This window comes from Parus major, chromosome 1A (assembly GCF_001522545.3).
Source record: "Parus major isolate Abel chromosome 1A, Parus_major1.1, whole genome shotgun sequence".
NCBI classification, from domain to species: Eukaryota; Metazoa; Chordata; class Aves; order Passeriformes; family Paridae; genus Parus; species Parus major.
The window spans coordinates 67,918,404-67,932,764 of record NC_031773.1 but is presented as its reverse complement, the minus strand read 5'-3'; the positions used below and the strand labels follow the sequence as shown (position 1 = coordinate 67,932,764).

General features: G+C 43.9%; 1 protein-coding gene and 1 long non-coding RNA gene across 18 annotated transcripts in view; one reads left to right on the top strand and one right to left on the bottom strand.

Annotated features, from left to right (window-relative positions):
• Window positions 1–58: 58 nt before the first annotated feature.
• Window positions 59–3,429, top strand: LOC117244488. The gene is made up of 3 exons (XR_004497692.1): window positions 59–145; window positions 1,113–1,168; window positions 3,341–3,429. It is a non-coding gene; the product is annotated as an uncharacterized LOC117244488 (long non-coding RNA).
• Window positions 3,295–14,361, bottom strand: part of MICAL3 (microtubule associated monooxygenase, calponin and LIM domain containing 3) — a 170,329-nt gene continuing 159,262 nt past the window's right edge. For 13 of the 17 annotated variants that reach the window (XM_019006602.2, XM_015627257.3, XM_019006607.2 and 10 more), the window contains 4 exons: window positions 11,690–11,755; window positions 9,270–9,369; window positions 8,271–8,344; window positions 3,295–8,186 (listed from right to left, as the gene is read on the bottom strand). In XM_019006602.2, the coding sequence (XP_018862147.1) occupies window positions 8,002–8,186; window positions 8,271–8,344; window positions 9,270–9,369; window positions 11,690–11,755 (425 nt within the window). In that variant the 3' untranslated portion in view covers window positions 3,295–8,001. The remainder of the gene's footprint in view (window positions 8,187–8,270; window positions 8,345–9,269; window positions 9,370–11,689; window positions 11,756–14,361) is intronic. The other 4 variants (XM_019006603.2, XM_019006606.2, XM_019006609.2 and 1 more) reach the window with 1 other exon arrangement.

Below are 14,361 nucleotides of genomic sequence, written 5' to 3'. Positions count from 1 at the left end.
CCCTCCCGACAGCCACCTTCGTTCTGCAGTTCTGATGGGTACCCCCGACCTGGTGAGGCCGCACGGGCTGAGGGCGTGAGGGCTCGGGAATTTCCCCGGGTTCCGCCACAGCCCTCGCGCCAGCCATTCTCGTTCTTCAATTCTGGTGGGTACCCCCGACCTGGTGCCGTTTGGCCAAAGGCTCCTCATACCCCATCTACAGCCACTTCTTTCCCTGCCCAATAAATGCAGGTTTTCGTTTAAGATCGTTTTATGGGCTTCAAATCACAGAACGACAGAAGCAATTAGGTTGGAAAAGATCCCTGAGACCATCGGTTCCAACCTGTGACCAAACTCCACCCTGGCACCCAGACCACGGCCCTCAGTACCACATCCAGTCTTTCCTCAAACACCTCCAGGGACAGTGACTCCACCACTTCCCTGAGCAGCCCATTCCAAAGTTTAATTACCTTTCTGTGAAGGAATTACTCCAATTTCTTCCAATTTCCTGGGAGAAAAGGCCAGCCCCCACCTTGCTGGTCAAACAACCTCCTTTCCAGTCTAGTAATACAGTCCTACTTCAACTAATTCCTATTTAATACACTTCAACACAGCTCTGTTTAGAGCCATATTTAGCTGGTATTCAGGTGATATTCCTGTCACAATTTTCTTCCACTGTATGCATTGTCATAGTGCCAGTACCAGGCTCAGGCTTTTTCACACACAGAGTGTGAACTTAGAGCACTTTTTAAAGTTCCTGGGATTCTCCAACACAGACTGAACCAGTTCTGATTCAGCTCTAAGTCATGTTGGTCAACCTACCCTGTGGCTTCCCACTGGGAATAGTGTTGGGGGGGGTGGTGGAAATGACATGCAAATACGTAAATTTCAAGGAACTGAAGAGAAGTTTCTGTTTCCTCAAACTGTTTAGCTTTGTCCTGCAAAATCATCACTGCCCACTGCCCCAAGCAGCACTCCCTCCCTTCTGCCCAGAGTGTATTTTTTTTGTTTTTTTTTTTTTTGGAAATTGCTATTTGGTTGTTTATCTTTTTGTTCCCGGTATCTGAGTAATATGAATTATATCTTTGTATAGAACATGTGAATAGTAAAGAGATGTTATCTTTTGCTTACAGAAAGCCACGTGATTTCTGCACCTGAGACATGCAGAAAAGCACCATACACTCATCAGGTTAGGAAATACTAGTTTATCTACTTTCCTGATATCCACAGGCATTCACACTGTTCCCAAGGTGCCAAGGCAAAATAAAACTTTTTCCAGAGCTGGTTTCTGGAGCAGAGGGTTTTGGGGTTTTTTGTTCCTTATTTTGACTGCTGTGTAAAAAGGTGCAGGCTAAAGAAGGAGGCAACTCATCATATCCCTCAAGTAAAATCTATAAAATGAAGCATGAGGCCTCTTCTTCCCTGTGGCTCCAGGAGGAGATGCAGACACGTGCCAGCACTGTTGCTTTCACCCGTTGCCACCTACAGGATAATATTTATGGTAACTGGTTTTGGGGTAACCATTGCTGCTGATGTTTAGGATTAAGAGATGTGTAGCCAGGTAGAATCCTTACGGGATTAGCTTTCCATTCTCCAATATGTGGAACTTAAAAATGCAATTAATAATGTAAACAGCAATTGCTAATTACTGCCACAGCACTGATACTGAGGACTTTTCAAAAAACCCTGTAAAACATGAGGGGAAGCCAGAATGGCTGGGGGTTGTAGGGGTAACTTTCCCTCAGTTATTTTTCCTGACAAATTACATTCATTGTCTTTAGCCAGGCTGAGTACAGCCAGGAGGGCTGTACGAGATAAAATATATCTGCTGCTGCCAGAAAGAGGCTCTGCACGCTTCTTAATGAACCCACTGCCAACCTTCCTCCTGTTCTCCCCAGAGCTGAGGGAACATCCACCCTTCCCACCTCGGTAACTTCCGTGCTCTTCCTCACCTCTGCACGGAAGGCAAAGAGCTGGGGAAGGGCTGTGGTTCTGTGCCAAGGGCAATGCCTCCTGTGGGAAGGGTCAGAGGCTTCTGAAGGCTACTTTCATTATCAAGGGAAAAGGAAAGCAGCAGCTACCACCAGGCTGGGCTCCTGGGGAGGGCTTCACTTGTTAGAGGGTCTTTTTCTGGTGCAATTTCTTAGACAAACATAGCTAATCTGTGCAGGAGCACTTCTCTTGGATGGCCAGTGTAGGCTTTTCCCAAGCTAGCAACAGATAAAGTTCTTCCTAGACCCGTTGTTCCATCCACAGTTTATAAAACAGCAGAATGTCTTTGTTCCTAATTGGGATTGAGGACTAACAAGTTTGCAGTGTAACTTAAAAAGCCATGATGAAGTGTTACAAGACATTCCTAAGCTATGGATGCAAGCCAACCTCCTGTGTCCCAGAGTCCAGCAGTCACTTTCCAGACATTTCTTCTGGCATCAAGTGAGAAATCCTCAGGGACTGGTCTTTTCACAGCAGAAAGATCCCACATCCCTGGGTAACCACAGCTTTCTCCCACTACTATTTTTATTCCCATTACTATTTTTATTCCCATTACTATTTTTTTGTCCCCACTACTCTTTGGGAGCGATATACCAAAAAAACGGGAAGAATTGTAAGGTCTGAAATGTACTTCAAGAGCTGCTGCCCTACTGAGCTGCACAAATGAGGCAGTGAGCATGCCACCTGCAGCGCAGCCTGCTGGCCCAGCCTCCAGGCAAGGGGAAATCCGAGGCCTGTCATCCCTCCTGCTGCACTAATAGGTTTCCTTTCATCACACCACCAGGGTTAATCCTTTGTTTTTGAAAATGGTTCGGTAGGCAAGAAAATAAAACATATTGTTTGGGATTTCCCCGGCTGGGATTTCCCCCACCATCCTGTGTGAAACTTCTGCTTCTTAAGAAAAAAAAATGTTAAAAAGACACAGGTATTAATGTAATTCTCCCATTATTTTACTGGATGCTGCTACACCAGCTTCAGATGTTCAGGCTGGTACTGCAGGCTGAGGAAGTGAGCTTCAGCCACAAAAATTAAATCCTAGTTTCTACAACCCAATTTATAGGGCCTTCATCCCTTTTTAGCTATTTACTGTAACTTCTCTCAGAGATTCTGAAGAAACAATGTAGAATATGTACATGTACTGGGGGTGTATCATTGATTTCTTTGCATCAGATGATTCAGAGTGGCTGAGAGTGAGCCAGCAAAAGAAAAATTGAAGCCAGGCCCTTTAACAGCCAGAGTTATCTCTAGATTACCTCCCCTCAGGTCCTTGTCAATCATCAACCAGAGAAGTGACAACAGAGAAATGATAGCACCACCAACAAAAAAGAAAAAATAATTAATGACTTTATTTTTTTCTTTTTTTTTTTAGTTCAGTTGGCCATCTGAGGTGCTAAAATTTCAACACCAATGAAGCAAGTGTGCATAAAAACAAACGGTAAAACACAACCAAACAGAAGAAAACAGGCTGGAACAGCGTTGGTTTTGTACAGGTAGGGTATTCGCTTTTCTGTTAACGCTCCACACATGCCAACCGTAAAAGCCTTGAACAATCTGAATATCAGAGTTCACGTTCATACTAAAGGGCAGATGCCAAAGCAACTCCCTTTGCCTGGATTAGACCTCACACACACACGCATGCACCCACAGAGTATTTAAATTACTGCAATGCCATCACAACATGGCATCCTCCCCTTCTCACCTGCTTTCAGTGACATCCTCATCTGCCTGCTACCCTGCCCAGTACCTGCCAAGCAGTCCTTGAACAATCCAAAAGCAGGAACTTTTGGAAAGCTTCTCACCTCTGTTACTTTGCAAAGGTCAACAGCCAGCAATCTCTTTCTCTGTGAACTATATACAGGCTGGTTTTTAGTATGCTTTAGAGCTCTCTCCCTCACAGACAGTGACAACTGAAATTCCCATCGCAGCTTTTCAGTTTGTACATGGGAGATTTTACAATGCAACACCTCTCCCAATCCACTGGTGTGTGGTGTAAACACTTAATGGAAAACTCATTTTAGAAGAATGTTAACCAAACAAGGTGTAGCTGCTCACAAAAGGGAACTGCCGGCTGCTCTAGATCATGCTGTCTAGACCACTTAGAATACTTCATAACGGTCAGGATTAGGATGTATAAAAAATATTAAAACCCACCAGAGTGCACACAAATGTGGTGACTAGCTCTACGCAAGCACCGTGTTCTAACAGAGGCCTAGGCATTGCACAAAACTCAGATTCTTGACCGTGGGGGTAGCCCAAGGATCCACTGGTGCCTTTACATACAAACAAATATTTACAGAAAATGCAGAGACGGAGAGAGAAGGACAGACTTTTAAAACTTGCGGTTTGCTCTAAAATATGTTCAGCAATGCAGTTTATAACATGCCCTAGTGAGACCAGGGGGTATTGGTTAACTGAAAGAAGGAACATGTCTGAAAGTTGGAGCTGAAATGTCTTGTCACCTCCCCACACATTAGTTCTCTGAAGCTCAGAATTTTACAGCCAGTTGTGACTTTTAATGAGAATACAGTTAAAAGGAACAGAACAGCTAAAAAAACAAAAAAAGAAATGGTACTGTGAAAACAGCAGGTTAGTTGTTCTGGCAGTCCTCACTCCCCCATCTCCATTTGCCTCCTGGGCCTTTCCTTCCAGGAGTTGGTGTTCCCCTCCCTTCCCCGTAGGGGGCTGAAGCGCTTGCCCCATCATCAGTGTGCCCATTTCAAAACGAACACGGCTCAGGTTCCAAGCTCAGCTCTCTTCCAGCCCCGGGTCAGGACCATGTCACCTGGGGACAGCCACCCTTGGGTGCCCAGGTCTCGGGAGCTGAGGGGCTCTTGGCTCTCCTCTCGTGTGAAATGGACACAACGCCATTCAATGCGCATGGCTGAGTCACTGCTGCTGCGGGCAGCGCAAAGAGCTAGAGCATCCTGCTCGGATTCGGATACAAATAAGGAATCTTGTGCTCACAAGAGCCCTCTTCAGCTTTAAAAATACAAAATTTGAATTAAAAATATTCAGAGAGTAAAAAAACCCACTATCTGATATGCAAGTCATATTCTTAAAGTGCAACTGAACAGCAAATAAGTTGTGCCTTTTACAACCATTTTGATATAAAAAGGCCTTTTAACATTCCCTTTTGTGTATTTTTAATCAATTTGTGTGTGCGATGTTAGCTCTTCGTTTTCATTCTCGCTGCTGGAAGCCTTCAGCACAACCCAAAGAGTTTAGGGTTAGAATGTGTGGGTTTTCTGTGCAATAAGGTATTATACCCTCAAGTGATCTCACTCTTCAGCATTGCAAAGATCTGGCCAATGTCCCCTAGCATGAAAGGGAAAAGAAACCATCTGGTGTTTCTTCTTCAGGACTTTTTTCTGTTCTACAGCTCACATTCAATGACCTTTTGTTACAAGTTAGATGTGGTCCATATACCCAGTGCACTATAAAATGGACTGAGGTCAATTCTCTGCACAAGACAATTTACAGTAAACTTTCCATCTTTCTTCCCTCTTCCTGCACTCCAGCTTCCAGTGGCCCCTCAAATGCAGACTGTGTAAACTACCATTGCCAGTTTGAGTTGGGCAGCAGGCCCTGCACCAGCAAACGGGAGGGAATTGTGTTTGTTGGACATCCTGTTGGTAAAGCCAACACTCCTGGATGCTGGTATGGCAAGTATCACATGCTAAACACACACAGTTATCAAGTAGCACTGCAGCTGCCTGTCTGTCTGCTTGGTTTCACGAGTGTCTGGATTTAATTTGTAATGCCTTAGCTTAAAACACTACGTGGAATAAAGGGAGAACACTTTGGGTGGTAAACACGTGTTTCCACAATTAGCAGCCAGCACTGCTCAGAGTCCCCATGGACACTCCTGCCCATTCTCCCTCCACCTGGAGCATTCTCCCAAGCCAGAGGTGGATTCAAATCATAGACCTTGGCTTGCAGGAAAGACCCCTCTGAAGGAGGTAGAGAGCCAACAGCAAGAAACCATGCAAACTTCTGTGCCGGGGCAAAAGACAGAAAGGATGTTCAGCCCTGCTGGGGTGCCTCGCACCGGCAGTGTCAATGCAAGCTGGAAGAGTCAGTGCTTGGGCATGGGACACGCTCTCAAAGACATCAGAAAGCATCCTTGGTACTTCTTTAACAGGACAAGAATGCAGCATCCCAAGGAGGGAAACCTTGGAAGGTTTGAAGGATGTGAAGCATGGGACGCATCCCCAGTGCACGGCGCTGTTTCAGCTCTGCAGGGTCGGTTAAGGACATGGATTGCCCAGGGATTCTGTCCCACAGGGAATGGTGCTGAGCTGCTCAGTGCATATCCTGCTCATCGGCTATCGTGTGGTTACGGTCAGAACCCTCCTGGCTGAAAAGCAGCAGATTTGCTAACTGGGCCAAAAGGAGCTTCTTCCAATAGATGCAGCAGGAAATGTGCTATTTCTGTTTTCATGGAAACCCCTCAAACTGTATCAGGACTGTGAGGATCCCCCCTTTCAGTGAGAAAGAGACATATGGGATATTTCTACACCTCACAGTTTTGGCTTTCTTGTTATAAAAATGTAAAATTTAAATAAATATAGGTTTGTTAATCCAAAAGAGAGAATCTGGGATGTGGAAGAAAAGGATGCTGAGAACACAAATAGAATCTTGAACTCCATGAGTGTACAGGATTTTTTCATAGAGGAAAACTCCTAGGGCAGGATGCATCCATGGGTACATAAAGGCTGCCCTTGCTGTGAAGCAGGGACCAATCCGCAGTAGTGTCTTTCTCTAACAGAGTTAAAACACTCCCTCCACAATCAAATATGTGTAACAATCAAATTATTAATAAGAACACTAATAAATAGCCACAGGTAACAACGTCCAGTAATTTTGAAGTGGAAGTTGTAGGATGCAGCAGGCACACACACCCATCACTCGTCCATTTTTTTTTCCTAAAAGATACAAAAATGAATCTTCTTTCAAGTATTAAAAAAATAAGTTAATTGACATAAAAGGGTCAAAGTGACTGAGGGCCCAGGCAGGTCTTAAGCTTCGTTTCCAATGTGCAAAAACAAAATACAGAGGAAAAAAAAATAAAATAAAAACACTGAAAAGTCTTAATGGTGGTTCAGTCACTTAAGGGCTTCTCCCTTTTAGGGGCCTAATAACCAGGGAATGCTGCCTGGGAACATCCCTGCCCCAGCACACACTTACCACTGTCCCACAGCAGTATTTTCCAGTGTCAAAACAGTCACAATAAAAACAGAACAAGGAAGCCCACCAGCCTCTGAGCTGTGGCCATGAAGACTAAGGCCAGCAGTAGCTGTCTCTCCAGTGTGTAGCAAAGCAGATGGGCATCTTCCCTCTCTCTTCTGCTCCTCTTGCTCCCCACAAGAAGATATAGGAGGCTAAGGTAGGGAAAGACTCCACTGATGCCCACTTCTCTCTAAAAACCAAGAGGCAGAGAGTTCCATCACACATAGCAGTATCTTCTCTGTCTTGTATTTCTTCATATCCATGCGTAAGGATCAACTGCAGGTTTCTTTGGTGGGGAGGAAGACTAAAGCAAAGAAGGTGTTGCCCTGGGCTTCTGGAGCTCTCTTGGACAGCTGACTCCACTGCTACAGGCTGCTGTGGTTTTTCAGGAAGGGTTGCCACTTCCCTCCCTTTTATTAGAATTGGTGTAGTGAAAACGGGGAAGGAATGGACTGCCTTAAATCCAATGTAGTTAAGGGTACTTCTTCCCTTAACCTCCTTCCCCACACATGGATTATTCCCCCCTCCCTCCTACCACACACACAAAATATGTGTACAGGACCTCAAGGAGACTCCACAGTCTCAACTCATTTCTTCAGCTTGGCTTGCAGACACGTAAAACTTAAGCTTCTGGAACCAACACACTTATCAAAAGGCTTCTGAGTGCTTCAAACCAAATCCCTGCATGCTGTTGGACCCTTCGGAGGTTTCCCCTTCAACATCTTCCTATCCATGTAATTCTGGCAAACTCAGGGTAGGCCAACTGGACAACACAGACCAGCAGAGGTAAATGTGTTAAGCTCAGGACCAGTTCAAGCTGAAACCTTTGGAAAGCATGACTGCCTCCAGGTCCTTGTCTTCTTCTTTTTCTCGAAGTCGCTGCTCCTCAAGGAGAGCCACAAGGGAATCTCTCTGCTCCACTACTTCAAGCATTTCATTCAGGATCCTCTTCTCCTCCGAGAGCTCCTCATCTGTCTTCAGGTGATCTACAGAGATATCAAAAACTATCAGCATGCACAAGGCTAGAAATACACACATACAGTCCATGCAATATTCCCTTTTGCTCTCACCTTCTACTGCCATCCTCTCACGGAGTTCCTGCTGCAGTCGACTCTGCCTGTCTTCCAGTTCTAGCTCCCGAGCACTGAAAGGAAAAGAGCAGAAATCCAAGTTCCAGGTGTGTTAAAATACTGTATACATCACTTCATATTCATTCTCAGTTTCTGCTCCCTCTCTAGATATCTGCTGTGCATTTTATCCATCTCCTTTGGAATAGCTCTTAACTGTTTTTGAAAGATTTAATTGTGCTTTTAGCATTTCAAGTTCTTTGCCTTCAGCTAGGAAGTGCAATGTCAAAAGTGGAGCAAACTAAATACAGAGCAGAGTCAAAGAGCAAATAGATCTGCAATGCCTCTACATATCATCCCCTGCTACTTCCTACTCTAAAATAAAAGTTATTTATTAACAAATGATTTATTACTTAAGGACATGTCAGGCCATTGCAAACACCACCCTGAGACTTTACTGCCACTAAGGGCATCAACTTCCACATTGTTGAGGTGAGCTGACACACTCCAAAATGAATTGCAGTGAAGTTGCACAACAGGAACAGGAAAAACAATCAATTTCATTAATAGGAAAACAGCTTTACTATCTGAGCCCACATGAGAGGCACTGGGGTCCCACTACAGGCAGAAAAGAGGGCCACACGGCAAAGGTGACTGAATTAAATGCTTTTGGCCATGCTTAGAAGACAACTTTACCAAAACTAGAAGGAGTCCCATGTTATTTCTGCAAAGCTCAAAAACACTTGCATAAACAGGATGTGTTTTATACAAGAGCAGCATGAGAAGGGCTCACATACCTGTACTTCTGCATGTGCACAAATAATTGGAATTTTCATCCCTTACCACTATTATTCCTTTTTCAGCCACTCCTCTAAAATGTACTTGGATTCCTGTCTCAGCCAAAGAGGCTGCTGACCTCCTGGCCTTACAGGGAAGACAATATTGACAGATCTTCCACTACTATTTATGACAAAAATCCCCATTTTTTCCACATTCACTCACAATATCATCAGTTCAGACTCGTAGCGAACCAAGGCATTCTTCTCCTGCACCAGCTTGAACCACTCCTGCATCAGCTTGGGGTCATCCTTCTTACCCATGCCTGCCAAGAAAGAAACCTGGTAAATTTTCAGGTAATGCCCTGCAATCCTTACAAACCCAAACTGCAAATACAACAATGGGGCAAAATGTGCAAAGAAAGCCGAGCAAGATGCTGCCAGAGCACTCCCAAGCCGGGTCCATTCAGTTTGCCTACAACACTCAGTTGAGTGGAAGTCAACCTCCAAAAGGATTCTCTTCTCTTTGGAGCCTCCTTTTTTTTGCTTTTTTTTTTTTGGTTTCTGATATTCTTGTGATTACTTGTTTCTTCCTCACTCTTACTGCAGAAAGCCCCAATTTCTATGAGTATTCAACTTTTCCTTTCATTGGAAAAATTTTATAGATGCTCATGCCAGCTACTTAAACATATGCTCATCAGAAAAGGATTCAATTGCCACTCCATGTGTTTTACCTTTGTTTTCTTCAATTGCATGTCCTCACGTTTTTCTTTTACTAGCCAAAAGTAACATCTTGTCTCTTCTTTTTTCAACAATTAATTAAATCTTTTCTGACTGCTCCTCCTAGCCACACATATCTATTCATCTTGAAGATCCCCCTGCACAGTGAACACAGAAACTAATTCTACTGTACTGCATGCCAGAAAGGAAAGGAACCCCCAGACACGTTTGCTAATATGAAAGAAGAATAAAGAAACCTTGGGCCTTGACCACCTAGTACAGAATTCTTAGCTGGTCCTCTTATTTTAGAACGAGCTCCTAAACTTATTCAACAGTCCACTGAGGAGTCTTGTGTCTGGCAGGAGTCATGTGGAATAAATGCAGAATGCTGTTCCCAAAGCCTTCTGTTGACATTTAGCAAACACAAGAACTTACCGAGGAGGCTCCTCCTGGCAAGCTCTTGGTCTGGGCCACTTATTCCACACTGAACCACCTGCACCTGAATGCTGTGATTTACACCAGACCCCACCAAGGCCAGTGGCAAGGTTCCTGCCTATGTGGAAGTAGAAGCAGGAGCAAGGCCTCAAATCAAGCTCAACAGCACTTTTGGATTGCTGCATCCCCTCAGCTCGCACTGCACGTTACCTAAGCACCCCAAGGCAACTACCATCCCTGTCTCTGCTTGTTATTATGGGTGCATACTCTGTACATCAAAAACAAAAGCTCTCAAACAGTCCAGCTAATGCTAAAATAATCAAGCAGCAAGCTTACTACTCAAACTCTACGACACAGACGCACCACAAATACCACATTAATGGCTACTTAATTCAGACCCGTGCCCTGCCTCATCCTCAGTATGTCAGAGAAGTTACTCAAGGGAGAGCCTACAACTCCTAGTAAGCTGCAGCTTGGGCTGCCTTTCACCTGCATACCAACCCCTCAGGGAATTCCAGACTCGGTTGTAGCACCCTAAGAGCCCCCGGCTCCCTGGACTTTATACCAGTGTGTTGCTCAGTTCCAAGCATTCCTTTCTGAGCGTCTCTGCACAATATGCCCACGTGGCGACAGGAGAGGGAGACTGTACATGCAGATGTCCAGTGCTGTGGCACCATGAAAACACTGGGAAGTCTCCCCTTCCTTTCCGATGCCAGGATGTATAGAAAACAAATGCCTCTAAGGAAAAGCCAAAAACACAACGCCACTGACCTATGAAATACGTAAGTATTTTTAAACAGCCAATGAGTAGAGGAATAATGGGAGGATTGGAAAGGGAGCACTGACAACTGATGTGAGGGAGGACCATGGAAAGCAGATAAGTGGTTAGCAAAATTACACCATGAACACACATAAACAACCCCTTCCCCATGCCTTGGCAATGGAAACTCTATAGCAAATTCCGTTTGGGATAGTTAAAGAATGCACTCAGCAAGACAGATGAAGGGAAACTAGTCTAACTTAAAGTCTGTTGGTTTTTAAAGTTCAAGGATGTTTTTCAAATCAGTCCTTATAAAGACACAGTATTCCTTTAATCCCTATATGCTAATTAAAAGGCCATATTTAAGGAAACAGATTGTCATCCCTTGCCCCACTTTCCAAACATCTTTCAGGAGGAATAGAGAAATTGAAGCCACCAAATGAAAATAGAAACTTTTGAGTGTGACACTTCTGTTCCCAGAGCTGCTGCCCATTGTCCCTCCCAGTCACTGCACCTTCTCTTGCACAGCTGGGACTAGCAAAAGGGATACTGTACCTTTAACAGCTTGCCACAGGCTCAGAGGAGCTGGTTACCAGGTAGCTACAGACAAGGTTGGTGTGGGGACACAGCAAGATAAAGGGCTGGGGGCCTTGTGGCCACTAGCTGACTAGTGCTGCTATGACAACCCAGCTGTGGGCAGGGAGGACATGGGGAGTGTGAGGTTACGTTACCTTCATGGGCACAGCAAGGGCAGAAGGAGAGAGGTCTACGACGTGGTGTCCCGGCATTGGGCTCAACTTCAATAGGACCAAACGAGGAAGAGGAAGAGGCAGGAGAGGAAGAGGAAGTTGGAAGTGGAACGGAAGAGGAGGAAAGGGGTGAAATAAAAGACAAGCAAAGGACAAAAAGCATAAGAGTGAGAAAGAAAGGAAACACAAGAAGAAAAGAAAAGAAAAAATACAAGAAATGGAGAAGCAGAAACAAGGGATACAGTCTACAGATGAATAATGTCCCTAATAAGCACAGATAACAGGTAAGAGGTAGACTGAGGTACTGGTGAACTCTTACTGAGCTGTATACAAACACCAGGCAGGAGGTTACTGTTACTGCACTTTTCCTGATGCACAGTTTTCAGGTGCAAGGTATTTAACTGAAAGGTTTGTGATCCAGATGTCAGGACGAGTAGAAATATATATTAACTTCTGCTGACAAATGTCAGATTTCAAGCAGGGTTACAGTAAGTCTCGCCTGCATGCAGAAGACACCAGCTGTAAGCAGCCACCCTACCTTAAGCTCTATCAGGACCATGCTCTTATCACCGTGGCAGCATCCACTGATGGTAAAAGTGTCCTTTGTAATGGAATAGAATGTCTTCAGACAGGGAACATCACAGGGAAAATCTGATCACCATGGAACCAGCCTGCCAGGATCTGCTGTGTCAAGCATGATGAGTACCCATGTACCCCCACTGGATTGTTGTGGGAAAAGGCTTTTACATGGATAAAATGATTCACATCAGGGTCTGCAGGGGCAGTGACCAGCTGAGGACTTTTCAGAGTTAAACCAGTAAATTTAAAGCTCTCCCTTGGCATTCTCATTCCACAAAGCATTTTAAAGCTTACGAGTCCTGTTAGTATCGGTATCTTACTTGATCTTTATCATCTTTTCCATCAGACAGTGAAGGACAAAAATTTCTCATCTCTCAAAAGGTTCAGTTGTTTTAACACCAAGAATTTGTTTTTCAGCTGTAGTTAACATTGCAGAGATAAACAGCAGGCAGTTACCAATATCACTAATAGTTACAGGAGAACATGCACCAGGGAGATGATGAACTCAGAAACTCAGAATGGAACACTTACTGGGCTCAGGGCACAACAGCATTTATAGAGAGGAGGCATTTCTGTGTTGGGAAAAGGCATCAACTCCACAACAACAGTATGGCAAGAACAACACTCGTTTTGGAGAAGTCAGCAGAGTTTGATGTTTGTGGTTCAGAGAAAGCTCTACAAAATTCGAGTACCAGTGAACTGGGAAGGCTTTAGAAGGGACCATCACAGAACTAGACCAGCACATGGAGGACACACTGGAGCAAGAGGGAGAGCACACCAGCTTCAAAGGCCATGACTGAGCAGCACGGCTTTCTCAGAAGAAGAAACCTCTGTACTGGAAGCAGGAAGGGGCAACATCAGGAGAGGTGCCACAGCTGGCCATAGGACAATTACAAATGAAGCATCGTACCAACAGTAGTTGAGAAAATACCAGAACATTAATTATAGCTGTTCTGAATGTTCCAACTTTTTCATTTAAAATAGAAAAACACTAAGGCTTTTTTTCCTACAACTGCCATTTCACAGATCAGGTTACAAAAGCAAAAACAAACAAGAAAAACCCCAAACCACAAAAGTACAGTGAAGAATATGCTTCCACACAAAGCAGAGCATTTAGTGCATGATACTTGTTAAACATTTTTTATTTCCCATCTTATCTTATTCAAAAATAATTCTTTAAGCTAAAAGCTTTAATACTCTTAGTTTAACCACTATTTTGAGAGTGGCCAGGAAGATTGAGATTTAACTGTATGGAAAAATCCACCTCTTTCAGGGTTTGAGATTTCATTCAGAACTGGGGGGTTTGATACATTTCAAGCCATGGGCACAGAGACATGGTGAGGAACTTCCAGTTTTCCATATCTGAGCTGAAAATAAATACCCAGTATGTAAAAGTGTCTTTCATCTCATTGTAAAATGGCCACAAACTACTAGCTTTTGTCATCAGTAAGCAAGTAGGAGAGGATCCCATCTTTGGTCTCCAGTAAAAAGCCCCAGGGATCTCACAGCAACTGACAGATCTCACTCCCCACAACTGTATTTTCCTCCCTTGCTCCTAGTTATCTTCCTACTCTTGTCTAAAGAAAATTTGTCCTTGAATCAAGTGACAAAGTCCATGATATCTACACTAGTCCTGCTACTAGAAAAGTCAATATGTTTTTTCAGTAAGATAATAAACATAACCTTTGCAATTAAGATCCTTTATAGCTATTTCAGATGTAAATTGCAGTTAATTACATCGGTGAATACAGGTTATGATCATTGCAATTACTTTGAAAACTATTTCTATCCAAAGTAGGATGATCAGCAAGGCTTTAGAAAGCCTTATATATGTATTTCCTTATGTATTGGAGCTCTTTAACAGCAAGAACAAACTGCAACTGAAAACTTACTTCCCATGGCTCTCTAAAGCTTATTTCATGGCTTATTGTTCCAAAAGCCATTACTAATCCTACAGTAAATATAATTATTATTATTATTACTGCATTGTTTAGAGAAGAGAAATCACCACCTCCTAGTCTCATTAAATAGGATCATCACCCCCCCTTTCTGTTTAAGTCTCCTTCACCACCAAA